Source organism: Lycorma delicatula, chromosome 1 (genome assembly GCF_047948215.1).
Source record: "Lycorma delicatula isolate Av1 chromosome 1, ASM4794821v1, whole genome shotgun sequence".
Classification (NCBI taxonomy): Eukaryota; Metazoa; Arthropoda; class Insecta; order Hemiptera; family Fulgoridae; genus Lycorma; species Lycorma delicatula.
In genome coordinates, this window is record NC_134455.1 from 12543288 (window position 1) to 12567819 (window position 24532).

Consider the following 24532-nt stretch of genomic DNA (forward strand, 5'->3'; position numbering starts at 1 on the left):
TACAAAAGTGACAGTACAATTATTTTTAAGCTAACACAAAAAAAGGTGAAATATTCTAGTCGTCTGGGTAAATGGGAGATGAAGTTACTTAAATTGAGTGAGTTGTAGTATTTCTGAATTAGGTATTTTAATTTTGATTTATTACCTGTTTCCTAATTTATATTTATATCTTGTATTTTTTTACTTTTTATTTTTTTTAACAGACAGGCCGTAAACTGCCTTTTCACAAATTATAAATTCCTAACAATGATTTATTGCTTCTCAGAAATAATGGAATAAATCTTTACATTATACTTGTAATTTTATATATTTCTTAGTAGTATTATCATTATGTACATCCTAGAGGATACACATTTTCTATTTCTAAAAATTTAGTTGCTTACGTTATGTATAAGCACGAAAAGCATTTTTTTTTTAATAAACATAGCATTGTTAAAATTAAGTAAATTAACACGTAATTTTTTTGCAATAACTATTTGTCATTACTAGTATTGTTAAATTAATTAAATAAAAAGAAAATTTAAAACATCGCAACTTTGTGAAACAGAATAAATCTCTTTAATTTTTGTGATGCATATTGCTGAGAAAATTTTGCACGTAGCATTGCAGCAGTGCATAAAGTTGCTTAATTAAATTTATTTACCTGATACACCTGCATTGTTTTCCGGTACATATATATAAAGTCATATCAGAAAGGTTTTATCAAAAGCATTTTCAACGACACTTACATCTACGTCTTCTGAAATTTGTGTAAGCATTTTTATTCACTTTTAAGCGATATTTATTAATAAATTTAGATTATACATAACAATTTATTTTATTCACATGTAATCATAATGATTTGAATTCGAATAATGTTTGGATAATACTGCTAAGATGGCCTGATAACAATGAAATGAACAGTAATGTATTTCATTATTAATGTGAAATATAAACATATATGTTTTTTATATAGCAACTCCGCATTGTTATTTTATATTAAGTTCATATATGTATGTATATATATATATATATATATATTTCTTTGGTGCACGCGTTTGTTTGTGTGTGTGTGTGTGTGTGTGTGTGTGTGTGTGTGTGTGTGTGTGTGTGTGTGTGTGTGTGTGTGTGTGTGTGTGTGTGTGTGTGTGTGTGTGTGAGGAAATAGATAAAATATTATATATATATGTATACACATACGAACGCGCGCCTGTGTTTAATGTCGTGCGAGTGCGTGTGTATTAGTACTTGGGGGAGAACAAATATATCCAAATCCATTCATGGTGTATTTAAAAACCTGTTTTGTTAACTTTTTTTAAAAATAGATTACACAAATAAAAATATCATATCATTTAAAAAAAAAAAAACCAAAAAAAAAACATAATGACTTTTTAACGATAGTAGAAAATATGAAGCTCATTGTTAAATAAAAGTTTCAAATCCATGATTTTACTTGAGTACATTTTAAGGAAAATACAAATAAACAATTTCCTTTTAATAAGATTTTTACAAAATGTTTTTGATGTATGAAGAACTATAAAAAAATTCAACTTCATAAATAACTAGAATTGTTTCTAAGTCGTAACGTATGAAATTCTCAGTTCTTAAATTTTAAATTTCATTTTTTATAACAAGATAGTACTACAGTAATGCTAATGTTTCAATTATTATTCTTGAAATATTTTCAGTGAGGAAACGTAACTCCTCCATTGGTGGAATTCTATAGCATGTATCTTTTCGCACTAATTCTGGGTTTTTTTGGTACAGGTTGGAATAGCATCCGTCTGTGTTGAGGATACTAGAATTAGCAAACTTGAACACCCTTGCTTAATAGAGAGGTTTCATGTAGCTTGTTTTCAAAAATAAATTTCTAGCCCCGTGTATCGGTAATAAACGTTTTTTTAAGTGAAAATTGAGTAACGCAAGATCTCGAAGTATTTAACTTAGGATGGTTCGATTTTAAATTGAGGAGATACGTTTACAGTAATTAAATAAAAAATAAATAAAGGAATATAATTATACACAAATGCGTTCTTAAAATCTACTTCCATTTCGATCGGGGTAAAACCTGTAGGAATCTGTAAGTTTACTAAAGCAAGAATGTCATCATTCTCTGAAACTATGTGAAGCTTAAAGTCCCAGTTGCGAGAAACGAGAGAACTCTACCACCCAAAGGAGATAAAGGTTCGGGTGAAGTTAGTTCACACGTACAGTTAAGGTAGTTAGGAAAGATTTACATTCATATATTATGTTTTTTTCGAACCAACCTAAATGCTAAGATAGTAAGTACACCTTTACCATTTAGAACTAAAAAATGATCTTCAAGAACTGTACATTTTGTGGAGATCAAAGGCCACATCAACAGAAATATTGCTGCTCATACTCTTTAGTGATGAATAGGAAGAGGCATGGTGAATTAATAAAAAGCTAGAGTATGGGTGCAGAAATATGCCAGTAAATTCAAATTTCGAAACAATATCGAATATAATAAAATTAAAATACATACATAAAAATCAAAATACACCTTTAATTTTTAAATATTTTTTATAATAATCCTAAAGTAAAAATAACTAAAGGAAAATTTTTTAATTTAAATCTTCAAACTAAAAAAAAATTTCAGTATTACATATATCAGTAATAATGATAAGAGCACGAAAGGCATTTTACGAAGTAAACTGATTTCTTGCATTATGATTCATGATTCTATTGCACCAATTTAAATGTCTCTTGATTTGCAGCATTATATTTGCATTATTATAATGAATTATTATTAGAATTGTAAAGCTTGTAGTGTGGAAATATGCATAAATTTTCAAAAATCAAAAGATACGTTTTGATAAAGGAATTCTAAAAGATTACCTATTTACAAATGTTGGTGGAATTTAATTGGGTGTTATTTGAATATATTACCGATCAACTACCATTGCATTAGATTCAATTTAATAAAAAATTAACCTGAATAATAACAGAAACATATATCTCCAATATTATGCAGAAAAAAATTAATATATTTTAAATATGGAATATTTTTCTCCATCAAATTAGTACATATTATAACTAAAGGTAAACATCTGTACCTCTGCAAAATACGATTAATGGAAATTGAAACCAAATAAATGAAAATGATAAACGTATATAAAATACAACACTAGTCACTTTGATTATCAAAATATACAGATTGGTTTACACCAACCAAGAAGCATTTGATATTTTTTTTTAATTTATTGAAGATAAGGTAATTTTTATTTTTTTTGACGTAAAACTTTAGAAATTTATCGGGTTCATTTTTCGAAACCAATAAAAGAATTTATAATATATTTAGTGTTATTAGGATAAGCGAAATAAAAACCATTGTAACTAATTAAAATTCTTACAAAGCCGGGTATGGGTAATTGACATGTTTAAAATTCCTACGCTATTTTTTACGAATAACTATTTGATATATATTATTCTTCATTAAATAAATAATTCCTTGTGAAAGAAATTATGATAAGCTTTCGTAAAAATTTATATAGATCCACTAGTGTGGAATTACATCATTTTTAATACTTAAATTTTCGAACTATCGATGAAATAACTAATCAAATTTTTTTCTTGTTCATGTAACTTACATAGTGTGAAACTATATAAATTAGATAAACTGGATAGATTAAAAATAACCTGATGAAGATAAGATTTATGTTATCTTCACCAGGATATTTTTCATTTATACAGTATTTACCTTAGTTCATCTTAAAAAAAAAAATAAATAGAAATTAGTTACATATACTGATGTATAAATGTATATATATATACTTATGTATGCAAATAATTATCTACAGCCAGAGCATAAAAATTTAAACATTAAAATTTTTCAGATATAAATTTTAAAAATGAAATACGGTAGACTGATATTATTTGCTGCACTCTGTGTTGTTTGCTGCTGTGAAGGTAAAATTAATTTTTTTGTTGTTTTCCATTAAATATTATTAAGTAATTTAAAAATAATTATGTTCATATTCATTAAATCCTTTTCCGAAATAGAACGTTTGAAATATTTAATGACAATATTTTAGTAAAAAATACAGTACTGTATAATCTGCGTTATAAATTACTGTTAACCGAACTTTACTAGAATACTAATTGTTAACTTGAATAAACAAGATATGGTTTAATTTAAATATATAATTTTAACTCAGTTATGGAATATATAAATGTATATATATATATATATATATATATACACACATACAAGTCGTAGACACTTTCATTTTTATAATTAAGAAATTATTCTATGCTTTAGAAAAAAAGATTTTCTTCCTCAATTTCACGTTATTTTCAACCGTTTTATGAAACCTAAATTATGATAATTTATTTTGTAATCTATTTAGAATAATACACAGAATTATTGAAAAATATATCTTTTAAAAAGAGGAGAGGTTTATTTATCCTGTATCGTATCTTACTTTCACACGATTTTACGGAATCTATTCAAACAGTAAAATATCTTTGCTTTTCATCAAGAAGATTTCGTTCGTCATGTTTTTCTTTAAACCAGATATTTGTGAATATCTATTTCAATAACTTTTACAAATTTTTCTTTGACATCCTAATACTTGGCATTTGTTTTCGGGACACAGTCATCCTCCGGTTCATGTTTTTTTTTACTTTTTTTTAACGGATTGAATCTATGCCTTCTGATGTGGTCTGTCTTTCAAAGTACATTGCTGTCCATCTCGATAGAATTATCAACAATTTAATTCACATTATCCACCAGCTGTAATGTCTGATCGCCCTTTTTCTTGTCGACCGAAAAATTATTAAAATTGCTCCAATTGCTGTAATCATTCAAGGAATCGTTATGCTCGTATTTGCTTGTCAAATTATTTGCAATTTTACAATTCTTATCTTTACTACCTTCTCGTAGTAAAGGTAGCAATATTTGATGATTTTGAAATTTTAACTCATCTGGTATGTTGAACGATTTATAAGGGCAGTCAATCCAATTTTCTTCATTGAATACAATATGTGGTTTACATGATAAAGTAATTCTTTAACCGTCTTTCAAACCGAATGATTCACAAGCAAACCCCGTTTTTTCTAGTATAATATTACGTGTCATGTGTTTTTATGTTAATGGTATTATTTATTACATAACTCATACATATATCTATATCGCAGATTAAAATAAAAATATTTTTTTCACCATTTTCTTAAAAGTAAACTAATAATTAATTACAACAAAGATAATTAAAAACTAATAATGAGGGTTCATTTGTTTGTTTTATAAGATACTAGTAATAGTAAATAAATTTACTGATATTATTTTTTCTTAAAACTTTATAAACGTTCGAGTAAAAAAAAAGCAGAATCTGGTACTTTGAATCTGTAATAGTTTACACAAATGATTTTTTTTTAAATTTGTATTTTCATCAAATATGGAAATTATTCTATACGAATTTAAATTAAAAAATGACCGATTATATTTTCTTAATTTTGCCTCTGCAATCGTCCTAGAGTTATTCTCATTAAATGATGCGATATATTTAATGATCTCGTCGAATCTACTGTACACAACCAGAGAAATATCTTCTTTTTTTTTACAAAGTAAAATTAGACAAATACACGAAAGTAGTAAATCAAATTATTTTTATTGCCGTTTTTTCTGAGACGTGTTCGATGCGAAAACGCCTCAGAAAAGCTAAACTGAAAACTCACAGTGCTCGTGAGCATAACGACAGTTTAAGTGGAACTGCAAGTTTTATTGTAGTAGCTAAATAACAGTCATCACATCTAAGAAAGGGAGTCCGACAACGATGTTCCCTATCCCCTCTAATTTTTAATCTTTACATGGAACTAGCAGTTAATGATGTTAAAGAACAATTTAGATTCGGAGTAACAGTAGAAGGTAAAAAGATAAAGATGCTATGATTTGCTGATGATATAGTAATTCTAGCCGAGAGTAAAAAGGATTTAGAAGAGACAATGAACGGCATAGATGAACTCCTACGCAAGAACTATCGCATGAAAATAAACACGAACAAAACAAAAGTAATGAAATGAAGTAGAAATAACAAAGATGGACCACTGAATGTGAAAATAGGAGGAGAAAAGATTATGGAGGTAGAAGAATTTTGTTATTTGGGAAGTAGAATTACTAAAGATGGACGAAGCAGGAGCGATATAAAATGCCGAATAGCATAAGCGAAACGAGCCTTCAATAAGAAATATAATTTGTTTACATCAAAAATTAATTTCAGTATCAGGAAAAGATTTTTGAAAGTATATGTTTGGAGTGTCGCTTTATATGGAAGTGAAACTTGGACAATCGGAGTATCTGAGAATAAAAGATTAGAAGCTTTTGAAATGCAGTGCTATAGGAGAATGTTAAAAATAAGATGGGTGGATAAAGTGACAAATGAAAAGGTATTGCGGCAAATAGATGAAGAAAGAAGCTTTTGGAAAAATATAGTTAAAAGAAGAGACAGACTTATAGGCCACATACTAAGGCATGCTGGAATAGTCGCTTTAATATTGGAAGGACAGGTAGAAGGAAAAAATTGTGTAGGCAGGCCACGTTTGGAATATGTAAAACAAATTGTTAGTGATGTAGGATGTAGAGGGTATACTGAAATGAAACAACTAGTACTAGATAGGGAATCTTGGAGAGCTGCATCGAACCAGTCAAATGACTGAAGACAAAAAAAAACAAAAAACACAAACACATCTTTCAAAAAAATTGAGACCAACATTAACAATTTTAAATAGGTGAGACAATGACAAGTGAAAAATATATAAGAGCCAAGTCAAGAATCGAACCTAAGTCTATCTAAACAACAAATGCATCTAAATATAAATATACTTACTGATCGGGCATTGTTGTTACCAATAAGAATTGATGTTTCTCTCGTTTGTTGTTTGGGAATGAGTTAACTTTCAAAACTTAACTTGCTTTGACTAGTTCAGGTTCTTCATGCACATGGTGGTTGTAAGTACAACACATTCTTTATATTTTCATTTATCCTATATAACTTTGTTATTAATAATTATAAATTAATTTTATTTCGTTATATTTTATTCGAAATATTATATAAATATTAAATAATGTTTTGTTAATAATTACAGTAATAATAACAGCCTTTATTGAAACAATATTTACAAACAATCTTAAAATATTTGATAAAAGACAATACTCTTTGTTCTATTACCGTCAGAGAAATTGTAGAACTAAAAAAAAAAACTAAAAAACCTTATTATTAAAAATTAAATTAATGAATAAAACAAAATCTATATTTCGAAGCCTTTTTGTACTACTTAATGTTAGCCAACCACTTCCTTTAAGATACCGCTTTAGATTCTCCATTTTCTAAAATTCCTTGTTAAAAAAGTGGAGCCTCATCTCCTATAGAATAGGATGAAACGCCACAAAATGCTCCTCTCTTTGCATATTATACGTAGAATAAAGCAGAGAGTTAGTCGATAATGAATACTTATTCAGATAAATCAATTCGGCTTTTGCTTTTAACACCATTTAATTAAATTAAAATTTCAATTACTGTATACATAATTAAAGTCCAGTTCTTTGTAAATTAGACATTACAACTGTTGTCAAAATACCTATGTTGTTTGACTTCATTTTATTCTTAATTATTTCTACGATATAATTCACTTTATATTCTGGTTAGACATAATTGAGTGGTGTAATGAATGGTACGGTATACTTTCGAACAACCTCTTTCCATTCATCTTAAAAATATTATTTTTTTTTTCTATAATATGCCTTACTAAAACATTTGGATATTTTGTTTCTGGCAGCTTCCAAAAGCGCTGTACGTATTTTAAACAGAATCTAATTGTATGCAAAAAGATAGACTCCAGTCCGATTTCCAGATACAAACTATAAGTATTCTGCGGTAAATAAAACAATGTCTTTGAAAAATTTCTGCACAATCTCAACATTATCGTCTTTCCTAAACTCCAACTTTGGACATTGTGACAAATCATCGATCTCCACACCTTATTAAAAATAACCATTTTTTTCTCAATTGCAATATTATCATTGACGTCAGATTACTAAATGTATTCAAGGCCAATTTCGCCACATTTGATTTTTCCTTAAAATTCATTTCCAGACATAATTTTGATAAAAGTTTTACAACCCAAATATTTTATTGATTGTAGTTTTTCAAAATAAAGAAAAGTTGTATTCAAATATTTCCATAAACCGAGTTGAAATAGTTCGTGGTGCGAATTCACGTGGTATATATTCGTGAAAACAATTTAACAACCTTTAATTGAGTAACACTCAGTATAATCACTATAAACCATTCCCGGTACATTACCGTCTTCTTGTGTCGCCAAATTATTGTAGAAAAAATTTAAATACTTTTTTAGAATTCATCAATGTTTTTTGCATCAAATATTAATAAACCCCTTTTTACCTGTTCGATTACGTAATAAGAGACTCTGCAGGAGTTTGATTTTTGAGAACACTATAATAATGGTAAAACAAACAGCAGTTGCATCAGCCATGCCGTTTAGTGCTATCCCTGGAATTAAAATAACGGGTGTTCAAAAAATGACGCAACCTTATGGGAAAATGAATAAGTTTCAATAGTTGTTGAAAGTCGCCTTCACTATCCGATTAACATAATTGAATACTCTTAAACACATGTAACGTTCGTAGAGGAATTGCAGCGACAGATCATTCAGTTTTGATTTACAATTCCAGAATAATGTGAGGATGATTTGAAAGCTTCCTTAAGGTATCCCCAAAAGAAAACATCAGGAGGGAATAAAAGTCAGGAGGAGATCGAGGGGGGCCACAACCCCTTCAAAATCACTTGTCCATGAAAATACTGATCCAAGAAAGTCGTAGTATTGTTGGCTGCATGAGTCGAAGCATTATCTTGCTGAAACCACGTGTATTCTAGGCAGTATGCAGGTATAGTGTTTACAAATTATTACGCCATCTGTACGTAGCGCTTACGATTCGCTATGTTCTTTCTAATAAAAGAAGGTTGTAGAGATTTGCTTACGTGACGTTGCACACCAAACACCCACTTTTTGTCCATGCAGCTAATGTGGATTTTCCGTACACTAAATGCGTGAATTCTGTGCATTCGCCTGTCCATCAAGGTAAAACCATGTCTCGTCAGACCAAAACTAATCATCGAGTTCTTCACCATCTTTCATTACAGATGACATGAACCACTGACAGAAAGCTGTAACTTTTCCAGTGTCAGCAGGTAACAACTAGTGAACATTACGAATTCTGTGCGGATGCAACATTAAACACTTGCGCAGTTCCATGTGGGCACTACCAACAGAGAGACCAGACTGGCTAGACAGGTGTCGCACAGACTTCTTGGTATACACCTTGCACGTCGATCGACTTTTCTGGTGTTAGCATTTTTGATCGACCACGTTTGGCTACATCGGCACATTCCCTGTCTCTTGGAACCTTTCGTACAGCCGGTTGGTGGTGAACTTTTTTGGTACATCCACACCATACTTTTCTGTGAACACATTCCAAGTCTGGGAATAACTGTCACATACAATGTATTTCGAGACCTTAAATACTGTCTACTGCATTTTTAATCCATTTTCCTCAACTTTCCGCAATTAAACTTGCAACAAAAGAAGGAAACATTTTTTCATAAGATTGCGTCACTTTTTGAAAACCATTAAAATGTAAGCGTAAAGAACATTTAGTGGTCTTAATTCCACTCACCTAAAAAAGAAAATACCGCAAAAACAATACGGAACATACGTGTTGTTTTGAAAAGTGCTTTTCAGTTAATGAAGAAATCAATAACATTTTAGAATTCTTAATATTCGTGTTAAATAAGAGTAAATCAAATATCTGAAAAGTTCTTCACATATTATAAATCAAAATGAAAAATCAAACTCAATCGACTGTACTGTATGAAACACTGCAAATTATGTATTACAAATTTTATTACATCAGGCATACAAGAGTTTATGGAAGAAGAAAATTTTAAGATATTTGAGGTATTTTAAAGAAAGTTGTATACGCAGCATTAAATTATGAAAAAAATATTTTAAGTCAAAGAAACCGTTATAGTATTGTCTATATCTATTTTTAAAAGATATTTAGTTAGTATTACCTGTTAAGCGAGAAATGGGTGCAATTGGAAATGATTTAACGACACGAACATTTTCTTGTTCTGCAGTGACAAACAAGAGAAATTAAATTTATTTAAAATTTATAAAATAAAACATTTTTACCCATAAATGATGAACCAATTGTAAGATCTTCTTATATTGAATTATGCATCGAAATGCAATACACAGGATCTCAAAAGTGTTTTTTTTTTTTTTTATAATACACATATTATGCAACACTTTATACTTGTCTTCTGTTAAAGGAGGACTTCCGTTTTCTCTTTCATTCAATGTGAATGGAAGAGAAAACGGGTAAATATAATTACTTAAAATGAATAATAACGAGTACTTAGTATCATTTGTATCTGGAAATACGGGTTTACATTCCCAATTCCACTATACTGACTGGCCTCATAAAGTTTATAATGGCCAGTGTGAAAATCGGATTGCTGCTAATAATGTAAATTTTATGACAGAATATTAAATGATTAAACGTTGAAAAATTTGTGATAGCAGTGACTGAGTGTAGGAAAAATGATTTAGTGTTAAGTGATCGTAAACTAATGAAGAGCCAAAAAAGAAAAAAATGATTCATTTTGAAGTGAAACTGAATTTTCAACAGCAGATAACTTTAAATCTGACGAGTTTTCCGTTATTAAACCTCTACAATTTAATCCTTTCCTAAGCTTAAATATCTTCATTTGTATTTTAATTCTTTAATAAAATAATTATGAAATAAAATTATATATACAAATTAAACAATGATTAATTCATTTTAACGCATTCAATGAGATGTCTGTCTAGTTACGCGTCTGTTTTCATATTTTATGTTAAAATCATTGAAATCCAAAATTTGAGTCTATTAAGAATATCGATATCAAAATATCTGATTTGGTTAAAATATACATTTTTTCCGGTCAGCTGTAGGCAAAATTTATATTATCCAGATTAGTTTCAGTACCTGGTAAGAAACATGGAGCATAAAAGAGAAGTGCCTTAAGAAATATTTAAATATATTTAAATTATTTAAAATGTTGTAGGTCATTTAGTTTTTTCATGGTACTCTGTGTGCATTATTACGGTGTAATTTATTCTACATTCCTGCAAGTTGCTTTTATGATTTTGCAGTATGATTATCCTGTCTATGTACTTTTTTAGATCTTTCACAAATTAAAAAATCCTAAAATTTATAAAATCGCTTTATATGGTCTGAAAAAAAGTTTAATTTTAATTTTCAATCATCCTTTTTTGAAAATATCCTAAAGTGGCATTCGCATTCCAGAATAAATCTACTAGAAACTACGAATGGGTACATCTGCATATCTTAGTCCATCAGAACCTATAATCTATAGTTAAATTAGTTTTTTGATATATGGTTAATGAAATTTATGTATTTTAATTTCTTGGATACTATATCTCATCCAAATTTAGCGAACATCTGCTGATACAGTCTTTTGGAAAATCAAATCTCTAGTTTTAAAAAAAAGAAATCGCCATGTGGATTACAATCAAGGAATTTGTAATCCTATTTTTTTTTTTAAAAACGATATACATATATATGGTTGAAAGTAGGTTGTAATTGCCCGCGATATGTTCCTTCGTTGCAAGTTCTTCGAAAAGTGCGAGTAACATTCAAGCATTTTCCGAAATTGTATTAAATAAAACTAATATCTTACACATTTACATTTTGAATATCAGTAGAAAGAAATTTAAGTTTTATTGTTTTTACAGAAAATGACCAAAGACGAGAAGAACTGCAAAATCAAATGTACGCGTTTAGTGATATTTATTTACATCTTATTAAATTTACTACACCTTTTAGTCCAGACAAAAGTTCTTGCATGAGATGTATGGAAGAATATATAAAATATGAAATAGATAGAATAAAAAACTTAATCGATGCAGACAACGTGAGTGAAAGTAGTACTCTCTCTTTTAAAAATATTAAATCAAATTTCATTATATTTTCAAATACTTATCGTCTGTTGACTAAAATGTGCATTGCTTCTAATACAGAGGAATCAAATAATAAGTTACCTGATTTTGATGATACAATTAAGAATATTGGATTGGAAAATTTTATTTCTGGTGATAGTACTGAAGGGCTACAAAAGTGCATCAGTACCTTTTTGCCACCAAGTAAGTAATTTTATAAGTATAGATTGTAGTGAATATTCCCATCTTTGATAAGGTGTTGCTCACTTTGCAATACTTTGTCCGTTTACATATTTTAGGTGTAATTAAATATACTTACAATAAAATATTATATAATGGACAGAAACATTTGAGTAATATTACAGGTTTATTAATATTATACATATATTTTTTTCTAATATTTTACTGTACAGATAAGAATCTTTGAAAGTTTACAGTGAGGAAAATAAAAAAAGGGAAACAAATGATTGATAGCAGATAGTTAAGCCATTATATAGGAAAAATATTTGCATAGATTAAAACTAATGAAGTTTATTAAATTTCAGTTTAACGATAATTTTTATAAGTTGCATTTTTTCTTGAATTGCTTTTTCTGTTAAATGATAACAAAAAAACAATGATAATAATATTATATATGTTTTTTGATAGTAACATTCCTTTATTTATTTTTGATTTTTGAATGCAAAATTATATTGATATTTCATATCAGTTGTGCAGTTTTTCATGAAATATATATTTTTTTCAATTTTCCTGAAGAGAAATACAACAAAGGGAAACAGGGATTCATAATTTTTTTCATATTTTGTAAAATATAAGATGTATGTATCAAGTAGTAACTAACTAACCAAGTTAGTAAAATTCCCATTAATAATTTATATACTTCTTTTTTTATATTTTATACCGAAATTATTAAACCTGAATTTTGTTTTCTTCATAAAACCATGATACTAACTAGGGATATTTAACGAGATATTCGTAATCGCTCGCAGTGGCCATATTTTGCGCAGTAGTGGCTTTATGAATAAAGAAATTCTAGACGTCTGTGCCTGAAACGTCTCGTTTTACTTTGTAATATTCTATTGTTAACTTTATGATTTTTTTTTTTTAATAGAAAATAACTAGTCATATGTGTGTAAATTGTTCAGATAAATTCTGATATAAAATTTTTTCAGTTAAATAAAAATACTTATTTATGAAAAATTAATATTATTTTTCGCAAATGTTACCATACTAAAATTCCTTATGAAGTTAGCTGAAATAAAGATTAAATATTGATTCCTCAGTGACATATTTAACTGCAGGATTTCAGGATACATCATTGGAAATTGATTTTATACTGGTACAAATTTTGAACGACTTGGAGAAAAAGAAACGTTTATTATGTTTGCTCTTTTCTCCTTAAGATTTATAAAACTAAAATTAAGAGAATAAAAAGTTGTTTTACATGCAAATCATTTAGTAAATCCATACACTCTAAACTGACTCTAATAAGAAAAGATATATATCAGATACTGACAAATTTGATAAAGAGGATAAAGATGATAATTATCAATGTGGTAGAGTGAGGTAGCGTCTCAGCCTCTCATCCGGGGTCCCGGGTTTGAATCTCGGTCAGGCATGATATTTTTCATACGCTACAAGATTCCATTTCCCTATCCCACGCACGAGCTTCAACATTATGTGGCGATGTTATCAAGAAAAGAGAAAAAAAATAACCATTTAATCTCTCATTTAATTCTAATGAGTTAATTAACTGAAAAAGTTACCTGGATCGGCACGTATGTTGGCGCAAGGACTGAAAGCCTATGTACTACCATTTTTCATGGATTGCCCTCAATCAAACTAAAAACACTGTCATTTTCTATATGTCTTTGGTAGTGTGGTAATATATAAAAAACAGGTTTCATATACTTGCTGTAGCTTATGTAATTGTTGAATTTTATTCTAAATTATATATTGATGTTGTGATCTAGGCCTACTTCCTGTTGTATAGCAACTAGTAATAGTAGAATCATTCATGAATCGTACGTATTTATGTACTATTTATGAATTGTAAAATCAACACGCAATTCTAAGAATTTCATTTATTTATTTTTAAACTACTCTAATCATTGCGCCGTGAAGATTCATATGTCGCACATCGCTTGTAATTATATTCTAGAAGTGATTAATGCACAAACTTTATTGCGGTGTATATTTTACTAAATGAAGTGAATAGCTGTTAGTGATTCATTTTTATTATTTGTTGTGTTGTTTTCATTCAAGGCTTTGTCATAAATTCAGTAAATTTTTAGTATTTCAAAACAGTTATTTTCTTTTAAAATGACCATGTTAGGAGGAAAAAGGTGCGGTAGGTCACAGTTAGGTAAGGGAAATTGTATTCAGTGTTTAAACTTTATTTTAACAAAACGATGCCGGAACTGCAATAGTCAGGAAAACTGAAGTGCTACGGTTGTTAAAGCGACAAATTTGTAAAAATGAACGGTCCAAAGATATATAGCAGAAGGAAAATAAATTGAAACTGAGAAACCATCTGTGTCCGTTTCGCCGAGAAAACGTGTAAGTCTCCCCAGACTGTGTGTAACTTAGATTCGTTTGACGTGGATGTTATGAGGCGCTTAATAAATAAATTTTATGTAACCGAAAAATGAGTTCCTACTGTAAAGAGAATTATGCAAAAAGCCTGAGAAATTTAAATTAATTTCAAAGGGAGTGAAAGATCTTTAAGGAGAATATTAAGTAAAAAAGGATTTAGATGGAAAAAATAGAATACAGCTGAAAAATACTGATAGAACGACATGATATTAAAATGCAAAAAATGAAATTTCTACGACAAATTTTCTTGTTTCTCGAAGGAAGGCCGATTATATACACAGATGAAACCTACATTCACAGTACTAGTGCTGTACCAAAATCGTGGGTAGACAAAACAGACCATCATGAGGGACTGAAAACACCAGTATCCAAGGGCTCGCTATTAATAATTGTTCGTGCCGGCTGTGATAAAGGATTTATTATAAATGTTTTACTTATAAAATAGTCAAATAAGAAAGGAAATTATCACAAATCGATGAATTCCGAAAAGTACACAAAATGGTTACGGAAGAAGTGTAACTTGCAACCTCGGTCGGTCATTGACCAGAAAACTCGTATTACAAGGTTCTGCTATAAAAGCAGCCAAATTTTAATACCTTAAATAGCGATATGACAAAATGGGTTAGTTGAACAACGAATTAACTGATCTTCTGCCACGACTAAGACTAAATTATATGATATTAAAAAACTCTGCATAGAGAATCAAAATAAACTTCTAATCGATGATATTTTGAAAATGATAGACGATATTTAAATTATTTCTACGGTTGCCACCTTATCACCCTGACTTAAATACCAGTGAAATGATTTGGAGTCAAGTGAAAGTGCAAGTAGCTAAAAGAAATACAACCTTTACCATGTCAGACGTTCTTATGTTAGCTGAAGAGAAATTTCATAAAGTGTCTGAAGCTGAGTGGAGCAATGTCTGCCAGCATGTTGTCGACGTTGAAAAAAAAAGATTGAAGATCACCATTTATATGATGTGTACATCGTAAATTTTGTGATAAATATGAATTCAGAATGGAAAACGAGCTCTTTAGAATCTACCGACGACAGCGACTTCGGAATTTGCGAGCCACAGCAATGAAGTGAGTATAAAAAGTAACCATTTAAAGTACTTTAAAATAATAATATTAATTGGGACACTAAACTAGTTTTAATTAAATAGCATATTATGTATTTCTGGTTATAAATATTATCTATATTAAATGACTATGTTTTCAGTCGGCCTAGTACCGTGCCAAATGTTTGCTAGTAGTTTTTGTGCCAACTTAAGTCCCGATAGTTGTTCCACGATATTTGTATTCTGTAATATTAAAATATAAATGAATTTGTATATATATATATATATATATATATATATATATATAAAACATTTATAATTTATATAAAAAATAAATATTCATACTTATTTATTTATTAATCATGAGTAGAAGATTAATTATATTTTTATTAATTTAACAGTTAAAGTTGATGAATTGAAAATGATAGAAAACCTTTACAAAAATGGTATTTCGATAACTGGACTTGGTGATACCGATGATAGAAGTGATCAATCTAAAAATTATTGCTTTGCCTGTATTAAAAGTTTTATAATTTACGAATCAAAAAGAGTACAATTTAATTCAAAACTTATTATAAGAAAACAAAATATCGAAGAAATTCTTCCTGGCGATAGAAATAAATATATCTTAGCTCAAGACATTGTAGCAAATTACATAATGTTTATGAAATACTCTAATAACTGGGAGGAAGTATGTAATAAGAACTATCCTAAGAATTCAGAAACAATACCAGAGGTGGACGATATACTTAACGGAATTGGAATTAATTATTTGATTGATAATGGAAGAACTGAAGGAATGAATAAATGCATCAAAGCTTTTGTTAACCCAGTAAGTAATTTAAAACGAATGGTTTTTATTAGATTATTTCTGACTTTGCTGAAACACTGCTAATTTTTCAAACTGGCGCGTTTGTTGTGAAAATATTCACAATAAACTACTTCAAATAATTTAGTAATCTTGTAATTTTATTGTTAATATTTATTATTTCATTATTATATAATGAATTTCCTATTCCAGCCCACTACAACAGTTATCCTTACTCAGATATGTAGAATAAAAATATATATCTGGTCCAATGGTTGCTATATATCTTTCCTGGATCTAATAGATCTATATTAGAATCAGATAGATGGCTGAACAATTATTGCAATATAATTGAAGGAAGAGGGATATACCCCAATGAACAGAAAAAAGCTAGCAAATCATCTCCCGAAGTTTGGATTTTTTTTGCTTAAAGGCACGTGTTTAAATTTTTTATTGCTGGTATATTATTTTTACCCTTATAATCATTTGTATTATATTTTTCAATTATTGATTTTTTTTTTGTATAATGAAAAGTATTGAAATTATTCTAAATTGATGCTACTTTCTAGAAAATTTTTAAAATTTCATCTAGTCCAATTCATGTATTTCAAACGCTGTACTATAAGAAAATAGAACCTAGTTTTAATGCACATTGTGACAATAATTGGTTAGTTACTTATTTTTTCCGCCGGAAGAGAAGTAAACTCTTTCAGCCACCATGTGTTATCTTACCCTGTAATACTGTGGAACGTCTGTTGCTGACCATTCACAAAACGTTATCCCCCTCTACATCGTGGAATGCTGGGCCCAACAAACGTTATTATCACAGCTTCCAGTTTATCTTGTCTCCATCCACACTTCCATTGCTACCCCACAACTAAAACATATATCGGGTTCATGCATGATTTTATAGTCAAACTTGGAGCCGGGGACCTTTTCCAAGGGAGACACAGAGGTAGATATTCATTCCCAAACAACTTCCTCCAACTAGGTTTGGTTGATCTTAACCAACATCGTAGACTCCACGCGCCACTATCGATCGGTTTGGTTAGTTACAACGATTTTCTTTGAGCTCACCAAATTCTCTCCTGCATGCTTCCGTAAGCGGTAGGGATCGTAGAGTTCCTAGTGCTGTAGGGGAATCTTATACCTACTCCGTGAATTCTTCGTATCCTCCTCAATACAATAATCGTATTCCATAGAGCGTCCACTTGCACAAGTATGCTTTAAAACACCGATTACCAGTAAGGAACTGGGTCAAATCATACTCTAGGACCCAGTATTTTCGACACAGGCATCTCTGGAAATCTTGGATTAATTTGTTTGTTCCTCTGCCTTTCGAAGAATGATCCCATCTCTCCTGCAACTGCGGAAAATCAATGTTTCCGCATTTGCCTTACTACTCATCCCTAAATATCCTCTAAATCTATTTCTCGGTAAATCTCCCCTAAGTCTCAAGAATGTTATATCATTGTAAGAGGCAGAAAATTCCTTTTGAAAGAATGAGTGTCGCTTTGATTCAGGCAAGTAGATCCGCTCCAGCTATCGCCTTGTAAACAGCGTGACAATAGTGATCGTCCAGTCACCATTCCGTCACTACTCAGCGGAAAGTTAACTTTGAAATCGTATCCAACCAGGGCTGCCAACTGTCTACCTATCTCCACTATTAAACTCTCCGGCCAAAGCTAGAATACATCGCATGAACAGTCCGTCAAAATATATCAACTAAACAACAACGCTATCTAAATCTTGATCCAGGCATAGCCTGAGCCGCTGACGGAGCGAATTATCGGCATGACACTGGAGACCACATAAACGTTGGCGGGCTGTCAGCATCACAGAAACACTACCTCTAAGTGCCAGTGCTGTATTTGGCTCCCTGCTCAACATGAATCGGCTTTACCCGTCCTGAAACATTTAAAACCAAGTTTTAGACCTTCTGGTTCTTATTGGAATTGATTTGGAGGAACTCTCATTTTCTATTTTTTAGTACTTTACTAACAGTCATATGTCTGATTGCTTTGTAAGCTGGCCATCTTTGTACTTCTTTGCAGTCAGGCCTTTTGTGGACGACTTTGTCACCGTTGAAACAGAGCCCGAGCAGCCCTGTATTTAAAAGTAAGGTGGCTCCTATTCTATTTTCTAAAACACTTTGATTCATCCTTCCTCTTAGGACGCAGAAGCTGACTCATAGGATTTGGATCCTGCCCGTAGCGTAGAGGTTACGTGCCGCATCCAAGAACAGTACCACGATCGCCTTCTGGGCATTGCTAAAAGCCGGCATAAGGGACGTAACTGACACCGAGGTTTATTCCCCAAGGGCAGATGGGTGCCCGCTAACATATCTCGGGTCAGGGTATTTGCAACTAAATCCTTCAAGTGGACGAATAACTTCTTATCGGACTTCCCCTGACGGTTACATCAGCTCTTGCAATCTTTTTCTTGATGAACTCGAGGAGTGACTCGGCATCATTGCTGGCGCTTTTGATACGGATCTATATTTCATCGTTCCTGTGATTCCTTACGATCCTGATATTGACGACATATCTGGGATCTCTTACTTATTTATTCGACCTCAGGAGGTTGGTGAAGGACTTCCCGCTAGACTTAATAATCACAGCCTTAGAGCTGCCTTGCACAGCAGGCACTGTTCATTTGTTGGGTCTGACTAAGCTCACCCTCTTGACAAATACCGTGAAGTTCTGTTAAATTCGCTTTGTCAGGGATTTACGAGGCGATGATCACAATCTTGTTACACCCAGAAGGCTGTATCCGACGTTTCCATGATGGTTAATCTGCTCTTGACTGAAGCATTCGAGGCCATTCTATTTTTATAACAAATATTTTACGTTAATTTAGTAAATTACCTTTTTTTTTTTTTAATTTATTTTATTATATTTTTTAATTTAAAAAAAATTAAAACAGCTCTATTAATTGTAAAAAATATTCAAATTATTTAACTTTATTTAGTTTTAGTTACAATGTTTATATATTTTATTTGGTAAAATGTTATTTAGATTGTAAAATTGTTTAGTGAAATGAGAGGGAGAACAAGAGAGAAAAGGGGGAAAAATAGTAGTACAAGATGTGTAAAAGCAATTGCAAAGCATCTTTATATTGATAAAACATAGTTCCTACTTATTAAAATCGTTGTTATAAATGTTCGGCAGTGACTGTAAAGTATTTACCACATTACGTCCCCGCCTAGCGAACACGGATCCACGTATGAAAAATACTAAGAACTAAAAAAAAAACACATTACACGTTGAAATTACACAAGAAGAATAGCACACACTGTCACACGCACAAAACACAAAACAGGCATGAAAAAACCAACAATAACATTGAAAATTCCCGGAGCTTCAAACAACCACTTCTATCTACATCAGTACAAACATAACCTAATATAACAGGGAGTTATGTAAATTAATTTAACAGTATGTATCCAATTTTGCATGCTCCCGTTGATATAATTATGAAAACGTTTGCATTTTGAACAATCTAGCTCAAATTATTATTTGGATAATGTTGAATGAAAGTTATACATCTAACTTTTTTTGTACGTTATTTTTTCATTTATAAATAAATGAAAACAATAGATTTACGAACTGTGAAAGATTTCTTTTTATATATATATTTACGGAAAACATGAAAGATGTTGTCAATAGGGATGTTATAGTATTACAAAAATATAAGACTTTCAATTTTAAATTTGGATTGGCAAAAGATTTAGTTTTCTGAAATTTTGAATGAAGTGATATTAAATCCGTGCACCTTATCACTGTTATAAATAGCCAGTACCTATCGCATGAAAACTTGATAATTTTTTTCTTGCAACAGATGAAGCTGTAAAAAAACTGTTTGTACAAATCTCATGATTCTATTGAAATTCTTCATACTCAAATTTATATGTACCTTATATTGAATTTTGTATGATTTGAAACTTTGGCTACACTATGGTGAATTTTTTAAATGTTTAGCAATAAGTCGATTCAAATCATTAATTACGTTTAATTACAATATCTATGTGAAACTATAACTATATATATATATATCATCTACAAACAAATTATTTTATAGAATAATTGTACTGAATTCGAACTCTTTATTTTGCGATTATGACGTAATACTACGTTTTTTTTTTTGTCTTCAGTCATTTGACTGGTTTGATGCAGCTCTCCAAGATTCCCTATCTAGTGCTAGTCGTTTCATTTCAGTATACCCTCTACATCCTACATCCCCAACAATTTGTTTTACATACTCCAAACGTGGCCTGCCTACACAATTTTTCCCTTCTACCTGTCCTTCCAATATTAAAGCGACTATTCCAGGATACCTTAGTATGTGGCCTATAAGTCTGTCTCTTCTTTTAACTATATTTTTCCAAATGCTTCTTTCTTCATCTATTTTCCGCAATACCTCTTCATTTGTCACTTTATCCACCCATCTGATTTTTAACATTCTCCTATAGCACCACATTTCAAAAGCTTCTAATCTTTTCTTCTCAGATACTCCGATTGTCCAAATTTCACTTCCATATAAAGCGACACTCCAAACATACAATTTCAAAAATCTTTTCCTGGCATTTAAATTAATTTTTGATGTAAACAAATTATATTTCTTACTGAAGGCTCGTTTAGCTTGTGCTATTCGAGATTTTATATCGCTCCTGCTTCGTCCATCTTTAGTAATTTTACTTCCCAAATAACAAAATTCTTCTACTTCCATAATCTTTTCTCCTCCTATTTTCACATTCAGCGGTCCATCTTTGTTATTTCTACTACATTTCATTACTTTTGTTTTGTTCTTGTTTATTTTCATGCGATAGTTCTTGCGTAGGACTTCATCTATGCCGTTCATTGTTTCTTCTAAATCCTTTTTACTCTCGGCTAGAATTACTATATCATCAGCAAATCGTAGCATCTTTATCTTTTCACCTTGTACTGTTACTCCGAATTGTCCTACCCATTTCCCTTTTTAAATTTTCTAGCCTACTAACCTTTTTCAAGCTTCTAACATTCCACGCTCCGACTCGTAGAATGTTTTTTTTTAATTTTCTGGTGACCCCTTCCTTAGTAGTCCCCACCCGGAGATCCGAACGGGGGACTATTTTACCTCCGGAATATTTTACCAAGGAAGGCGCCTCCATTATTGCTATGTGAAAATGCAGAGAGCCACATTTTTTTGGAAAAAAAGCAGCTGTAGTTTTCCATTGCTTTCAGCTGCGCAGTACTCAGAGGACTGAGTGATGTTGATACGGCCGTTTAAGTCGTCCTGACTCACGCCCCTAACAACTACTGAAAGAGCTGCTGCCCTCTTTCAGGTATCATTCCTTAGTCTGGCTCTCAACAGATACCTCTCCGATATGGTTGCACCTTCGGTCCAGCTACTCTGTATCCCTGAGCACTCAAGCCCCCTCACCAACGGCAAGGTCTCATGATTCATAGAGGAGGAATACTACGTAGTCATCAAAATAAGTAAGAATATAAATTGCAAAAATATCTAAATGAACGCTTTTAAAAAATTATTTTTTCTAAATATCGTTAATTCTTTTTAGAAAAACGTATAAAATGCAAAAGTTGTTACTGGAAGAATTTTACGTTTTTTCTTTGAAATTAATTACGTAATTTTTTTCTGAATCAATCTTATACTGTAGAGTTTAGCAGAAATGATTAATTTGTCTATGCCATTAATGTTAATTATTATTATTATTGTTGTTTTTTAATACCAGTTTATTTTTTTAGGCGTACTGGAAATCGTTCGAAGATGAAAGCGACGAAAATGAATAACCAAATTTACGGCAACCCAGGATTAGTTTTATAAATGAAAAGCTTATAATTACGTCTATAATTTTTATGTAATGAATTTGATGTTTTTTGTGTGTTTCCTTTAATTGTGTGATTTTTTTCTCATTCTTTCAATAAGTATGCCTACAGTAACAATTTTCTAAATCGAGTTCTTTTGTTTAATGTTTCGCAAAATTGTATATCACCTTCACATAACAGCAGTAAAAAGAAGTTAGCGTTATTACTGCATAACAGCAGAATATAGGTGACAATTATTTACATATTTAATTATATTTTTTGAAGAAGTGTAAAACTATCTATTGACAAATGTCCAATAAAAATTTAATGTAAAATTATTTTCCTGTTGTGTTAAATCATTAAAGCATAAAACCACCATTGTCCCTTACTGGAATTTGAATCCACGGCTTCCTTTCCATATTTATCTAATATGATTTAGAAGATTTCTATATCTTATGCTAGGATAACATCAAGAATATTAATTAAGTTAGTATTATTAAAAAATTATTATATTTTGAAAAGAATAATATTGTTAATATATATTTCGTTTTATCATTGAACCTAATAAAGAAAACCAAACTTAAGCAACATTTTTTAAGTGTCATGCAGTATATCTAGCTATTTTATTCTAAAAAAAAATTATTTTTTTAAAAAACATTGGTTTTTTCGATGCTTCAATTATACAAGAGTAAAGAAATAGTACTATTCTTACTTTTACTACTTATAATATTACTACGCATTTTATTCGGAATGTTTTTATTTGGGTGGGCGAAAAACGCTTTTACGTTATCTCCATTCGGAACAAACATATACTCGTACAATATTAAAAAGAAAACATTTTTAGATAATTATTAAATAGTCGAATATGTACTCGCACTGCCTTAAGGAAAAGTAAAATATTCGATATCATCATAGTATTGTTTCCTGGAATATCTTTGATGTTAGCTCCGAATTTAAATTTACGACGCAATGTTGCATAATATACAATCCACAATTATGTGGTGTATCATTATTCGGCAGGTGCAGTGAAACAGGCAAACCGGTGCATTGGTCTGACTCATTAGGTATCCATATAAAAGATTAGTACGCCCTATTCTAAAACGGCAAATAATAACCTTTCTACGATTGTTCCGGATTGTAGAGCTCCATGGCAGCAGAGTATTTTTCATGTTTCGGAGTTTCTTATCTACTGCAGTGGTCCAGTCGCCTTGCCACCTTCTCAAAGAGTGTGTTCATTAGAATTAATAAAATCAGTAGAAGTAAAACGAGTGGTGAAAGAAGGTTGGCTGCACGGGTCTTTAGCAGCGGAATCTGCACGTTCATTACCCGGAATTCTCACATGGCTAGGAATCCAGCAGAAATTCACTTTTGTGTTGCGAAGGTTCAACTTAGCGATTGCATTATGAATTTTGGTGACGATAGGGTGTTTAGAATACAAATTTTCTAATGATTGGAATACACTACACGAATCGCTACAAGTGAAGATATGACGGTGTTTTAAGTTATTAATATTCAAAGCCTTATTGTTGGCGTACAGTTCAGCATTGGAGACACTTGTAATACCAGGTAGACCGAACATATACGTTCTGTCATTTTCAACGAAAGCGCATCCAACAGAGCTATTTTGTTTCGACCCACCTGTGTATACTAATGCTCTGATTTAGACTTTGATAGAAATTGGTAAAATATTTGCTGAAATAGGAAAAGAATTTTTGATTTTTATTATATTTATTATACATAGTAACGTCATAATTAAAATTTAACTGGCCGAATCGCTACGGAGGATATAAACAAGGATTACTTGGGAAAATAGAAGTTGTGTCAAAATTTACAAGGTATACTAAACGCTGGGAATGGATAACCAATGGTGCTGCGGAAAAAACCCATCAACGCTGTGGATAGATTTCAGGTCGTTGTAATGAGAATTTTCTTTAAAAATCGGGTGACTATTTAAAAACACAATATGATGCACTGAATATTAGGCGATGCAACAACCATAATACAAACGGGACAGAACAAAAAGTTAATAAAAACGTCACATATATGATCGTTCGGCTCCCCCCACTTAGCGTTACTAAGGACACGTAGAATACCTATCATTTTTAAAATCTCCCCGTTGTTTTATATAATTTAACCAAGTGAGAGGACTATAAAACATCAAACCTAAAACTTTTATTCCAGGAGAATTAGCCATTGGTTCTTCATTGAGAATGAATAAAGGGATCGCCGTGTAATAAATGA

The 24532-nt window shown here is 30.7% G+C and overlaps 1 protein-coding gene across 1 annotated transcript; it reads left to right on the forward strand.

Annotated features, from left to right (window-relative positions):
• The first annotated feature begins 608 nt into the window (after positions 1–608).
• On the forward strand, positions 609–22629 carry LOC142327312 (uncharacterized). The gene is made up of 5 exons (XM_075370272.1): positions 609–750; positions 3837–3909; positions 11818–12225; positions 16081–16511; positions 22232–22629. Exons 2-5 carry the CDS (start codon positions 3852–3854, stop codon positions 22274–22276), a joined length of 942 nt encoding a protein of 313 aa, XP_075226387.1. The 5' UTR covers positions 609–750; positions 3837–3851; the 3' UTR covers positions 22277–22629.
• Positions 22630–24532: the final 1903 nt, after the last annotated feature.

What these genes read in the sequence shown, in the direction of transcription:
- LOC142327312 (XM_075370272.1), top strand. Translation starts at nt 3,852, where the DNA reads ATGAAATACGGTAGACTGATATTATTTGCTGCACTCTGTGTTGTTTGC. An exon ending in CAGTACCTTTTTGCCACCAA is followed by an intron (nt 12,226 to 16,080) that starts GTAAGTAATTTT and finishes TTAATTTAACAG; the next exon opens with TTAAAGTTGATGAATTGAAA. An exon ending in TCAAAGCTTTTGTTAACCCA is followed by an intron (nt 16,512 to 22,231) that starts GTAAGTAATTTA and finishes TTATTTTTTTAG; the next exon opens with GCGTACTGGAAATCGTTCGA.